Genomic DNA, 13,669 nt, shown 5'->3' on the forward strand with positions numbered 1-13,669 from the left:
GTGTCACCTAGATATTGACGGAATATTGCTAGAAGCGACGTAAAACCATAAGAACAATGCAAAACCGAAATCAAGATCACTTGTCTCAAGACGCTTCCAATCAACTATATAAGCTTATGGGACACGTAGCCATTTAAATATTCCATAAACCAGGGGAGACAACTTACCACAACATCCACACACCAGGGGAGACAACTTAGCAGTCAAAAAGGTGGTTAAACAACATAAACACAAAAAGGGAGTTAACTGTACCACATATTCTCCACAGACAGAGGAGACAGCTTACAATATATCCCAAGGGGTAATACATTTTAAGAAAGGGGAAACGACTAATCCGATATTTAAAAGTCAGGGGAGACAACTTGGCATTTCATACACGGTATAAGATACAAAAATATCATAAATTCATCAGGCTCCTACAAGAACAAGGGAGACAACTTACTGCACAATCCACATGACTTTGCACAGTTGTTCCAAGCCCACGATGAGAAGCTTGATGAACAGACTTCTTTGCTGACGCCGCTGCAGGTTGATATTCTGTCTTTACACGTTATGACGGTACGCACTACACAAAAAGAGCACAAGTCTCATGTTATACAGAAACGATTTCGTGATTTATTACATCAAAACCGATGTCCAAGACAGATTAAAGAAGTGAGAAGTCCTAATTTTGTTCTGTGAAGGTGTGTGGTCCTCTGCATAGAGCCAATGTTGCCGTTGTACAAAGCGAATTGTTGTACACAGACTTAAGGTAGTTTTAGCGCTAATGCTGCTTTGTACAACGGCACCCATGGCACAAATCAGTTGGAGTTAGGCAACCTTTGATGGGTCACCGAGTCTAGCAGCTTGACTCCTGAGAGTTTCTGGGGCTTCAGTCCTGCCCCACAATGCTTCACATATGACACATGTGGCCTCACCCTAGGCAAGTGAGTTTGTTCAAACTTGCCTCTGTTCACCCAGCAGTGAATGGGTGACAAGACTTAAACCTTCTTATCAAGTCTGATCACCCACAGGACACAAATTGCACATTCCAGTGAACCCAGAGAACAAAGGATTCTGAACCAAAACAACTTGTCAACGTTATAAAATTTTATTTTAGATACCCCGATTATCACCCTTGGTTTCACGCCTTTACAAACCAAACGTTTTTGGCGCCCTGAGAGGATACGTAAGTCCCAAAACATTCAAAGTAAATTTAATCTGAACCATTTTTAGTCGTAGAATATGTGTAAATCCACCTAGGGTCCATGCAGGAAGCAAAATGTACTGTAAGTCCCCATGGTGCCTAGTATACGATGACAGGCATGAACCAAACCAGCGAGCCTCACCAGTCAATCCCGATACACGCCTCTTACGACAAGCATGGGTTGCTGAAGATCAATTCTAGCCCGGATCTTCACGGGTAGATAGAAAGCGGGTACATCCATCTGACTCGTTCACTTACCACAGCGTCCACAGGAGTAGTGGCAGTTATTGTATCCCCACTCCGATGTACTGCACCCGACAAATCTGGAACCGTCAGTACAAGCACTACTCTGGTCTTTACAATAGTCGTCTCTCACTGTGTACAAAACATAGGAATCACGTCATTCAAAGGGAAACTAAGCTTGTTCGGGTCTAGCAGTCCCGACAAATTTGATGAAAGTCGTTCAAACACAGCTTAATCACCTATCAAATCCTAGGTTTATGACATATCTGCTCTGTGCAAAAACAATATAAGGAAAAGCAACGAAATAATAAAAAATTAAGAAAAATGTATTATATTGTCCCGACAATTATAAATGAATTATTTGAAATACAATAATTAACACTGAAGATTTATCTTGAGAACTTCAAAATACAACTAATTAAGGCGGATCGTGACAAGAAAAGATAAAGATATATTTGAATTTTTATTTATTTTTTAACCTGTTGAGCAGAATGTTTGGGCCCCAAACTCCGTAAACCACAAAACATTCTGGCCTAACCCTAATAACGCGAAGTGCATCGGTTTCAAAAGCTGGCGACATATATTGACGACACACTGTGAAGCATATATCAACGTTGATCACGAACACGTGGCCTACACGTGTCAGATATAGTAAAGACCTCCGTAGCGGTGAACCAGTTGCGTATTCAGTACAGCGCTTCATACTGAAACGCGTGCGTCAAACACCAATTTATGTGCAATACGGACGGATTATCTGTTTCGGGTAAATTCATGAGTAGTTCACCGTTAATACCCTTTATATAACAGGGATTTCCCCAAAGCTCAATGCAGCTACATTATGAATCCAAGACAGTCAAATAGTCTCATTGAATATATATTACACAAAATGTACACATGGAATAAATGTATCACAACACCCTATAGTTTTCATAGTATAAGTACCACAGTATCATAGTGGTTAAAGACGATGGTCATCGGATTGTGGTACAACCACCCTGTCTAGGATATCGTTGAGGTACCGTTGTCCATTCAGATTTTGTCTGATCGTCTAGTGTACAGCCAAGTGAGATTCGTCCCCACACCATCAATGAACCCAGCCAACGTTACTTGCTCTACCATATTTGGTTGTGAATGTGCAGTGTTTCTTCGGCGCCAAACACATCGGCCATTAGTCATGAACAAAATAAATCGGCTTTCGTCCTACCAGTGGATCCTTCCCTTTGACCTCAAATGCCAGTGACGTCGAGTGTGACATCAAGCTTGTCGTGCTGCTTTGTGCTATTTATACAAGGGATGCAGGCTCTTAACCGGCCGAATTCAGGCGATTTCCGGTCGTTTGCTGAACTGAGGACTATGTTCAAGCTACTCTGTTTTCAACATGCCACTTGACATGAACGGATGAAGTCTTGTGATTCCGAAAAGAGCTTTAACCTCCCTAGGAGTCGTCGCTCGTGGTCGACCACTACGTTGGCGGTCCTTAACGCCATTAGTCAGCTGATGTTTTTTGTTGTTTTAGTTTGTTTGTTTTTTTCGTCTTGGTTTTTTTTCTGGTTAAGTGGCTGTTTTTGCAATACCCCTCAATGATATCTGAGGATTCCGCATAAAAATAACTTGCCATTTTTGAGCAGTTGTCAGATGAGGAGGCCCCATATTTGCTTATAGTCAACGAAATCAGTAAAAAGCCACAGGTGTTGAGATACCTTTTCCATGTATATATTCCGAAATGAAACACTAAGAACCATTTCGTTTTCACTTAGTATCAAAATTAATATAAAGGTAAAAATTTCATGGATGTCAACTTCTTTATTTTGAGAAACACGACGTTTCGGACTACATCCCTACTCCTTGATCAGGTCACTGGTGACTTCCATAAAATCCTTGCCTCTTTTTGTGTATCACTTCTGAATGCCGTTCAGCACGTACGTAATTCAAATAGATATCAGGACAGGATATCTTGTACATCTTGTCAGACAAACGAAGTTTACTTCAAACCGTTCACCAGCTGACGTCATTACAGAGTGGAAATGCCAAGAATCTAGTGATTTCTGTATTGTCAACTCCAACTAATGGCATATAATGGTTCTAGGAGAAGTGAAGGTTTATCAACGAACAGGTTTATGTTACCAAATGTTATCAAACATCTCAGAGTCAAGTATAGGATTCCGCAACCATGATCTTGATATGATCAGTGTTTGTGCAGTACACAGTTCCCGAACAAACTGAGGTACAAATGGTTTACAATAGAAACGACAGTTTGCAAATTGAATGTACTGAGTTTGTTTGTTGTTTGCATTTTATTTTTCTTCGTTTGTTTATTTTTGGGGTTTTTTCTACATTTTTTATCTATATACATGTACATTTTTTTTCGGGGAGTGGAGGTGGGGTCTTTTAATAAGTTTAAATCATTTTCAACGGCAGCTTTTACTGATTGATGCCTAAAGAAGAATAGAGTGAGTGAGTGATAATTGGTTTTAAGGCGCACATAATAACTTTCTAGCGATATTACGGCGGGGGACATGAGAAATGGCCGTCACACATTGTACCCATGTGGGGAATTGAACCCAGGCGTTCGGCGTGACAAGCGAATGCTTTGACCACTGGACTACCCCGCTACCCCCGTACAATTCGCAATCTCTCCACGCCATGTTTGGGTTGTTATATCATGCAATCTTAAGGAAATATAAGATTTAGGTACACTATGAGAGACATGATGTTGATACACGTATATGAAAACGACCCGTGTTAAGAAGAAGCGTTCACAGTAGTGTAGTCCTATTCTGAATCAGGGGATGCCTCTATGATACGGAGACGTTTTGTTTGTTTAGTGTTAATCGTTAAGTTTTATCGGAGAAAGGAATGTAGCCATGTTTGTTTATGTTCCATGGAGGCCTACCTTAACAATAGCTAACAAATATTCGAGCAAATTTAGAACGTAAGAAATCTTATCAATTTATGTTTTATGTGTACTAAAAGCTTTGATCCCAAATGCAAATGTCTGTGAAAATTGGAAAATTGTAGTAACTTGAAACAGAAAAAATACATATATTTTCAGTGGAATGTTTGATTGAAACCTCTTGTGTGTGTTGTTTTGTTAAGTGGAAAAATCTGAATAAACGGTGAATGCGATTCCGGTAAGCTATCAAATGGCGGCATTTCGGAAAGAATCTATCAGCTGTACGCGAAATCTGTAAACAAGGATACAGGAAATGGACCAAGCTGCATCTCCTTTCAAGCGTGTATTAGAAATGTCGGTCGATATGGTTTTAAAGTGTTTACCCATCTCCTGAATTTTTATTCCCACGTAAAATGATAAAAAGTTTTCTTACCCGCCGCAGTAATGTGAGTGAGTAAGTGAGTGAGTTTAGTTTTACGCCGCTTTTAGCAATATTCCAGCAATATCACGGCGGGGGACAACAGAAATGGGCTTCACACATTGTACCAATGTGGGGAATCGAACCAGGGTCTGCGGCGTGACGAGCGAATGCGTTAACCCCTATGCTACCGCACGCTCATAAAAAAACTCTCAGAACAGCTTCATCAATCTTCATCTAAATTTTCTTCAAAAATTGATTCCAAAGCAAATCCACTCGATATTACAAATTCAAAAAAATAAGAAACACAATTAGTGAAACGCACTTTTTTTGTGTTTCTGTTTGTTTGGATTGTTTTCCTGGCAGGTTTGTTGCTCAATGTTTTTTTAGAAAAAAAATGTTTATTGAACAGGCTTTCTAGATAACAACTTCTTTTATTTCGTGAGTGCGACGAATCGATACAGATTCTGGTTATCAAGCAAGAATTTGTATCGAAACGTCGCACTCACGAAATAAAGAAGTTGTTATCCAGAAAGTTCGTTCAATGTTGAACGTCCCAACTTGTAAAATGCCACTCAAAGAAGGAACTATTTGCCAGGGACGGGGTAGGAGGCCAGGTAATAAGAAATAACAAGAACTTTATCAAAATATTTGCAGTAGAGAGGTCTACAACTAAAGACACGGTCTTTGATATACAGTATTTCCTCTAATAAGCGCTGGGCCTCTAATAAGCGCCGGGTTTCCAATAAGCGCCGGGCCTCTAATAAGCGCCTGGTACGTTTTTTTATAAATGTATTCTTTCTTGATCCGAAAATAGATTTATTAAGGAATGGTCCCTTTAGTCACGACTTCCTGTCACCCGGGGGCTTATTAAAGGAAATACGGTTGGTGGAACTCTGTGGCGTTAACCAGAACTCTACCATGACATTTAAGTATGTTCGTTTTTGATTGGCTTTTACTAAAAAAATAGAAATGAAAAATTTTCAATAACCACTTCTGAGAGCCGATTCACTGCGCGTAGGAATAGTTTGCACTCATTAACCCTTACAAAAGTAAACAACACTACGCAAGGGTAATGAGTGCATATTTAAAACGCGTTTTATTCATGGTGCATATGTAATAATAATAATAATAGTGGGTATTTTTAACCGCGCCTATATCCGTGCATTCAATGCTCGCTCAAGGCGCTACAGCACACATATTATTACCCCGGATAACCCAAGCTGCCTGTTAGGCGCTAGAAGGTTATAGTCACATGACTTATCCCACCGGGTACCCATTTTCCTGCCGGGTGAACAGAGACAATGTTGAACAAACTCACTTGCCTAAGGTGAGACCACATGTGTCACATGTGCTTCGTTGTGGGGCAGGACTGAAGTCCTAGAAACTCTCAGGAGCCAAGCTGCCAAGCACGGTCACCCATCCAAGGACTCTCCGAGCTCGACGGTGCTTAACTTCACCGATTTGTGACCTGAGCTTTGAGCACAGGACCACGGGCATGGTAGAATGGAGATAATCCCATTGTGTTTACATTTTGGAAGTGATTATAGTTGGTTGAACGCTGGTAAATGTTTCATTTAGCAGCGTTCAACCAACTATAATCACTTCCATAATGTAAACACAATAGGATTATCTCCTAAATAACCCAAGCTGAATTTAATCCCAAAAGGAAATAAACTACCTACCACACAACTGACAGAAGTCTGGGCAGTATTTGACGGCCCACTTCATCTGAGCCCCTTTAGCTCTACACCCCGAGGAGTAGAATCGACACAAGTCATAGGGCAAGACGTTGCGGCATCGGTACTCCGGCAGCTCCACCGTGACTGGTGTTGGGGTCGAGTGCGATGCCGGGTACGGTGTCCGGATCCGTGTCGGTATAGGCAGCAGCTGAGGGCAGACTGTACACAGATGGACTGGTTAGAACCAGGCAGTTAGGTCGGTAACCCGGTCATTGCCAAATTACTTATCACTGATCCTACTAATGTGGTTAGTGAGTGAGTATGGTTTTACGCCGATTTTAGCAATATTAGGCCTACAGCAATTTTCACGGCAAGGTACACCAGAAATGGGCTTCACACATTGTACCCATATGGGGAATCGAACCCAGGTGACAAGCGGACGCCATCATACATATCCTTATGCTTCTGGGGTCATAAATGCTACTACTCACAAATGGTAATGAAAGTCGGGAACAAAAGCGTTTAAACAAGCGTTCCCTCGTACCGCTGAAGACCCAGGTTCGATTCTCCACAGGGCATAATGTGTTGAGGCCATTTCTAATGTCCTCCGCCTTGGTATTGCTGAAATGTTGCTGAAATGTTGCTAAAAGCGGCGTAAAACTATATTCACTGCAGATCGAGAGAGGTCAACTCGACTGATGGTTTCCATAACGACATGTCCCTGGAATCGATATCCGAAATGAAAGCAACACCATCTGGAGCATCTGGTGCCCGAATTTCCTCTCTGAAATTCTTCTTAAACCGTTTCGATTTTGAAATCTACAAGGATTGCATGACACCATATTCGTTTCACTTGCGAGCCGCGAAGATCGGGTTAGAATTGGTCTTCAGTAACCCCTGCTTGTCGTAAGAGGCGACTAACGAGATCGGGTGGTCAGGCTCGTTATCTTGGTTGACACATGTCATCGTATCCCACTTGCGTAGATCGATGCTCATGCTGTTGATCACTCGATTCGCTGGTCCAGACTCGATTATTTACAAACATCTGCCATATAGCTGGAGTATTGCTGAGTGTGGCGTAAAGCTAAACTACCTCACTCACTCGCTCCACTTGCCAGCTCCTGATAACTTTAGGAGCGACTAATGTATGATGTAGAGTGTCCTAGAATGATTTTACGACGCTTTGTAAACTCAGCCGGCTTTTTGAAGCGGCCTTAAAAGTTTGTTGTTTAACGCCGTACTCAGCAATATTCAAGGTATATGGAGGCAATCTGTAAATAATCAAGTCTGGACCAGACAATCCAGTGATCAACAGCATGAGCATCGATCTACGCAATTTGGATACGATGACATGTGTCAACCAAGTCAGCGGCCCTGACCACCTGATCCCGTTAGCTGAAGACCAATTCTAACCCGGATCCTCACGAATTCTTAAAACGTATGATGTGGTTGAAGATGTAGCTCAAGAGGTCGCAGCAGGTTTTCATTAAACAGGGAAAACAGGGGCGTCAGTGGTGTTGTTTATTTGTTTGTTGTTTAACGCCGCACTCAGCAACGAACAATACATACCTGAGTCAAACAGCTGGACTGCCACGTAAAGCGCCGCTAGAAAGAATCAAATGACATATATTTGTCTCTGGAGCTCGGATATTGACAAGTGAATTTAACAAGGCTACAGTGTATGCTACGAAAATAACACATCTTCGCACTGGAGAGACTATGCAACTAATAACAGCACTTGACGTCATATATCAGCGTATCAAGGGGTGAGTGAGTGTGTTGGGTTTTAGACAGCTTTAAACAGTATTTCAGTTACGGCGTGTCAACGTGATATGGGAGGAAAACCCGATGTACTTCAGGTCTCTGACAATTACCTCATTGGTAAAAACCTGGCCCTCTAGCCCATGGCTAGTAAAAATCCAATCGGGCTAGTAAATCTCCGCAGTCACTAGCCCGACTGACTAGTTTATCTTAATGCGGTAATTTTAGAAATATATCACTCTCTCCGACTTGTTAAGTCATAATACACTGTTAAATCATGCAAAATTATGGCCTGATAAATGATGGCATTTTACCTTTTTCAAATCTTTTGCTTAGTTTCTACATTCAAATTTGGGCTAGTCAATTGTTTTGTTCCCAAGTATCTTTCAGACATAGCTAGCCCGACTGGGAGGCAAAGCTTGGAAACTATTCCGCACACTGATGATGATTTGTGTATGATGATGATTTTTGTACATGTGAACCAAACACTCTATCAAACTGTAAATCTCCACTTCAGGAAAAACTATATCCTGTGATGTCTTTCAGAGGCATTTAGAAATTGTACATTGATGTCCAAGATATTTTTATGGATTAAACTTCTTTTTAATTTTAATTTCAATTTTAATTAAAAAATTAAAAAGAAGTTTAATCCATAAAAATATCTTGGACAACTATATCCTCCTCAACACAAAGATCTCAATATTATATTACATCTATAAAACCAGATGACCGAATTGCTTATATTGTTAATGTTATTGGTGTAAATGGTGATAGGGCTAGAGATGAAGATGGTCATTTTAGAAATGACAAAGATAAAGTGATTGGTGATGACATCGCTGGTAAGAATGTGGATGAAATTAGTATAGCAGGACATGAAACAGTTAGTGTAAAGCTGTTGAGGCTGATGTTGATGGGCATGTGAATGCTATAGGAAATACAGTAGATATCAATGATGATATCGTTGAATATATACATAACAGTGTTGTGATAATGATGATAACGATGATGAATATAATGGTGATAATGATGATGAAGTTGATGATGATGATGATGATGATGATGATGATGATGATGATGATGATGGTAATGTCTGCCCTAACATGAATGATGCAGGGAGTTCCATTAAGCAACTCTCTTTAAATGTATGTGGCCTTAGAAGGCGTTTACAATATAAGGAACTAGTTGATATAATAAGTAATTAGGACATCATTGGATTCCAAGAAACTAAAACTGACTTCTTAGATAATATTGAAATACCTGGATATAAATTATTCTTGCAAAATAGAAAAAGTTTAAGAAAATCTGGAGGCATTGGTATAGCCTTTAAATACAATCTAGAAAAGCATATCACAATCATGACTGAAGAATTATGTGAGTACATATTATGGATTAAAATAGACAAAACACTATTTTCTGTTAATGAAGACATTTTCCTCGAGATTGTGTATATACCGCCTGAAATTTCTAAATATTTTACCAGTGAGACATTTACTAACACTGAACAATCATTACTATATTATACATTTGTCAGTGAGCATATGATCTTAATGGGAGACTTCAATGCAAGAACAAAATTACTAAGTGACTACATTATATTTAATAAACAACTGTTAAAAGATCTAGACATGAATGCAAGTGATATTAATGATGACTATGAACCTACTAATATTTTAGAAAACCTTAATCTGCCTAAGGAAAGGGCAAATGAGGATACAAAAAGAATGAATAATTCAGGAAGCAAATTTAGAAATATGTAGAAACTTGAGTCTATTTATATGTAATGGTAGAATTGGACATGACAGAGGTATTGGTAAAAGAACCTGCAAAGATGCTAGTGTGGTAGACTATGTTATATGTTCATCCGGTAACCCCCCATTACCCCTACATACCACTACCCCTACAGCTTATAACAACATAGTTTACGGTATGTTGCACTGTTAATCCCCTGCCTGTTACCTATTCCATACAATGGACTAATCCACTTAAGAGACATAGCAACACACAACTAAAAGATTGAGAGAATGATTTTAATGAAGGTTGAAATCATCATTTGTCATCATCAGGATTTTAATAAGGATTAACAATAATATCTCAATTGTTAAAATTCAATGTTAACATAGTCATTTATGCAGGATCAATTGTCAAGTGTTTCAGTCCATACCCGGTATAACAGTCAATGACATCACTAACGAGGTCGCGCACGTGCTTACAGACGCTGCACGGAAAACTTTCGGAGCCCGAACTCAAAGAGGATTTACGAAGAAGGACCAAACATGTAAACCCTGGTTCGGAGCAGAATGTTATAAAGCTCGTAAGAAATTTCATAAAGCAAAACGACGTCTACGAAAACACTACTCCATCTATAATAAGCGGGTATTTACGTTTGAGTCTAAACATTATACAAAGTGTATGGATAGACATATAAAGCGGTATAAAGATGAGATCGGTAAAATGTTTAGGGGAGTCCCATAAGCACTCTCCTAAACAATTCTGAAAAAACATTAAATGGTGATAAGACTGATAGCAATGATAACATAGCTATTGATGTATTTTACAACTTTTTTCAAATCATTTAATGAATCGGAATCGGAGGAAACAGAACTTGACGCAAGCGATTGTAATAGTCAAATAAATTGTGAAATATTAAATGGCAATATTACAAAGGAAGAAATAATGGTGGCCATAAATCAATTGAAACAATGCAAGGCATCTGGAATAGACTTTATCGAAAACGACTACTTAATTGATAGTTGCGATTTATTAACCCCCTTGTTAGTTGAACTTTTAATTTTGTATTTGAAAAAAGCACTCTTCCCGATTCATGGCTTACTGGAATAATTAAACCAATTTACAAAAAGGAAAGGAGATATTTCGGATCCAAATTCGTATAGACCTATCACTATTCTAAATTGTTTTGGGAAACTATTTACTAAAATATTGAACAACCGCTTATCAAACCTTCTAGATGAAAACACTATATTGACACCAGCACAAGCTGGATTTAGAAAATCATTCTCGACTGCTGACAACTTGTTTGTTATCTATAGCCTTATGCAGATCTTGGAAAGTAAAAAACAAAAATTATATTGTGCTTTCATAGATTTCACCAAGGCGTTTGACAGTTTGGAGAGTAGGTTTTGAAGAAAATGAAAACTATTGGTATTGAAGGGAGGTTTCTGAAACTTGCAAAATCAATGTACAATGGTATCAAATCTTTCGTGCAATGTAGTAACAATGTATCGGCCTACTTCTCGTACAATAATGGCGTGAGACAGGGGGGAAACCTATCTCCTTTACTATTTTCAATCTTTGTTGATGATATTGAATCACACCTCCTTGCTTCTGACTGTAATGGTGTTAGACTAGACTATGTTGAAGATAAAGATATTCAACTCTTCATACAACCATTAATTTTACTGTATGCAGATGATGCCGTCCTATTCGATAAATTACCCAAGGGATTACAGAAAGCATTAGATTCCTTTAAAATATATTGTGAAACATGGAAATTAACTGTCAATATAAGTAAAACCAGAATTCTTATCTTTGGGAGCATTAGAAAGGAGTCAAGAAACTGCCTTCATTTCCCGAACAGCAGTAATCCAGACTTACCAAATGTTATAGAATTGCATGAACAGTTTTGAATAGACAGGTGTCAGGGTCTGCATGAGTGAGTGAGTGAGTTTAGTTTTACGCCGCATTCAGCAATATTCCAGCTATATGGCGGCGGTCTGTAAATAATCAAGTCTGGATCAGACAATCCATTGATCAACAGTATGAGCATCGATCTGCACAACTGGGAACCGATGACATGTGTCAACCAAGTCAGCGAGCCTGACCACCCAATCCCGTTAGTCGCCTCTTACGACAAGCATGGGTTACTGAAGGCAATCCCTCTCCCCTCAAATACATTCTCACAGTGTCGTACGTACCTAATTTGGGCAACATGTTTGGACGTGTGTCGTGTTCAGCCTGAAACAAAAAGTAAGTTGTCTTTATATACAAACTGACGCCAACGCAAAAGATAAGGCACCAGAAGATGACTGAGGTCAGAACGTGGGCTGTCCATATCGGCAAACTATGTCATACAAAAGTCTAGCTCAGATTATATTATCTTGATGTTTATTCCGTTTCTCGGTCTTGTCAGTATAATCTACAGTGACATGCTCTGCTATCTTCAAACATATGCAGTAACAGAGAAACTATTTCCCCCGTTGACAGCGCACGCAACTATCAATACCACCATAACCCTATCAAGCATGCTTTTGGTAAGTATATAACTTTTCATTGTGTTTTCTTACATGGTGTGTAATTGGTAAGAGGAGTGAACTGGATATTTTGAGCGTGCTGATTTTAGAAATACGCCAGAAATTGGCTTCACACATTGTAACCATCTTGGCTCTCGTACCCTGGCCTTCAGCGCGATAAGAAATGTGCGCACGTTTCATGATATCAAACATCTCATCAATATGAGTGAAATAGTTAACTGCAGATTCTGATTCTGGCCTTCTCTTTCTGATTAAGCTCTCAACGTCACCACATTGCACGATCTCATACCTCCCAAGAACGTAATACTGCCGGAATGTCTTATTCTCAGCTCCTGGTGAAACCTTGACTTCTTCAATCAAATTAAAATACTCTTCTTTAGTCAACAAGATTGACTTTGAATCGACTGTCGTCTACTCAGGAGATGTCAAGTCTAGTAAGAAAATACTTGCATTTTATAGCATTTCTAAGGAAGACTCTGTTCTAAGGAAGAATCATTTCTAGGGAAGCCATTGCTTTAAGAAAAATGGATTAATCTAAACTATAAACATTTCTTCATTAAAAGAAGCCTCAGTTATCACAGAACGAAAGCCATGCTAATTATAATCTTGTCTTCTCAATAATCCCTGTTCAACAATCAGTCAATCTGTACAATAATTGGGTTAATTATTCAGGCAATGTACACAATGCCTGGAAATTTTAGACAATGTACACAATGACTGAGTGAATCAGGCAATGTACACGATGAGTGGTTATTTCAGTCATTGTACACATTGCCTGATTGTAGACTGTGACTGTGACATACATACTACTCAAACGAAGTTCAAGGTCAAATGAAAATTGTACATAATATACTGAAGAATGAAACGCAAGTTTCGAAAACATGAAATCTCATAAAAGTAAGCGTTCATGTTGATGGAACGTTCATGGTAAAGTGACAAAAAGTCAGACTTGCGTTTCTTTTGTTGTTCAGTATAGCTTTAAAAGGTCTTAATCGAATTAGGAAATCTCCTTTTGGGGTTGTTTTGGGGACTGTGGACATGCTATCTTTACGGGACATGTCACACAGGCCCTCGTGCCTTTGCAAAGATTAAAGATTAAAAAAAAAATTGAGATGACCCCCCGACTCGAAATACTTCATAGTACAATACATCATGGTGTATTGTACGCTGAAGAATTTGGAGTTAGGGGTCATCTCAAATTGTTTTTATTTTAATCTG

General features: G+C 39.2%; 1 protein-coding gene across 1 annotated transcript in view; it reads right to left on the reverse strand.

The window, feature by feature from the left end:
* Nucleotides 1–12,205, reverse strand: part of LOC124284199 (nematocyst expressed protein 4-like) — a 14,840-nt gene extending 2,635 nt beyond the window's left edge. Inside the window, exons 1-5 of the mRNA XM_046720268.1 lie at nucleotides 12,116–12,205; nucleotides 7,992–8,027; nucleotides 6,426–6,641; nucleotides 1,445–1,561; nucleotides 443–565 (exon numbers count right to left, since the gene is read on the reverse strand). Of these exons, the coding sequence (XP_046576224.1) occupies nucleotides 443–565; nucleotides 1,445–1,561; nucleotides 6,426–6,641; nucleotides 7,992–8,027; nucleotides 12,116–12,131 (508 nt within the window). The 5' untranslated portion in view covers nucleotides 12,132–12,205. The remainder of the gene's footprint in view (nucleotides 1–442; nucleotides 566–1,444; nucleotides 1,562–6,425; nucleotides 6,642–7,991; nucleotides 8,028–12,115) is intronic.
* Between the last annotated feature and the right edge of the window lie 1,464 nt (nucleotides 12,206–13,669).

Source organism: Haliotis rubra, unplaced genomic scaffold (genome assembly GCF_003918875.1).
Source record: "Haliotis rubra isolate DU_JTF1 unplaced genomic scaffold, ASM391887v1 Scf11, whole genome shotgun sequence".
Classification (NCBI taxonomy): Eukaryota; Metazoa; Mollusca; class Gastropoda; order Lepetellida; family Haliotidae; genus Haliotis; species Haliotis rubra.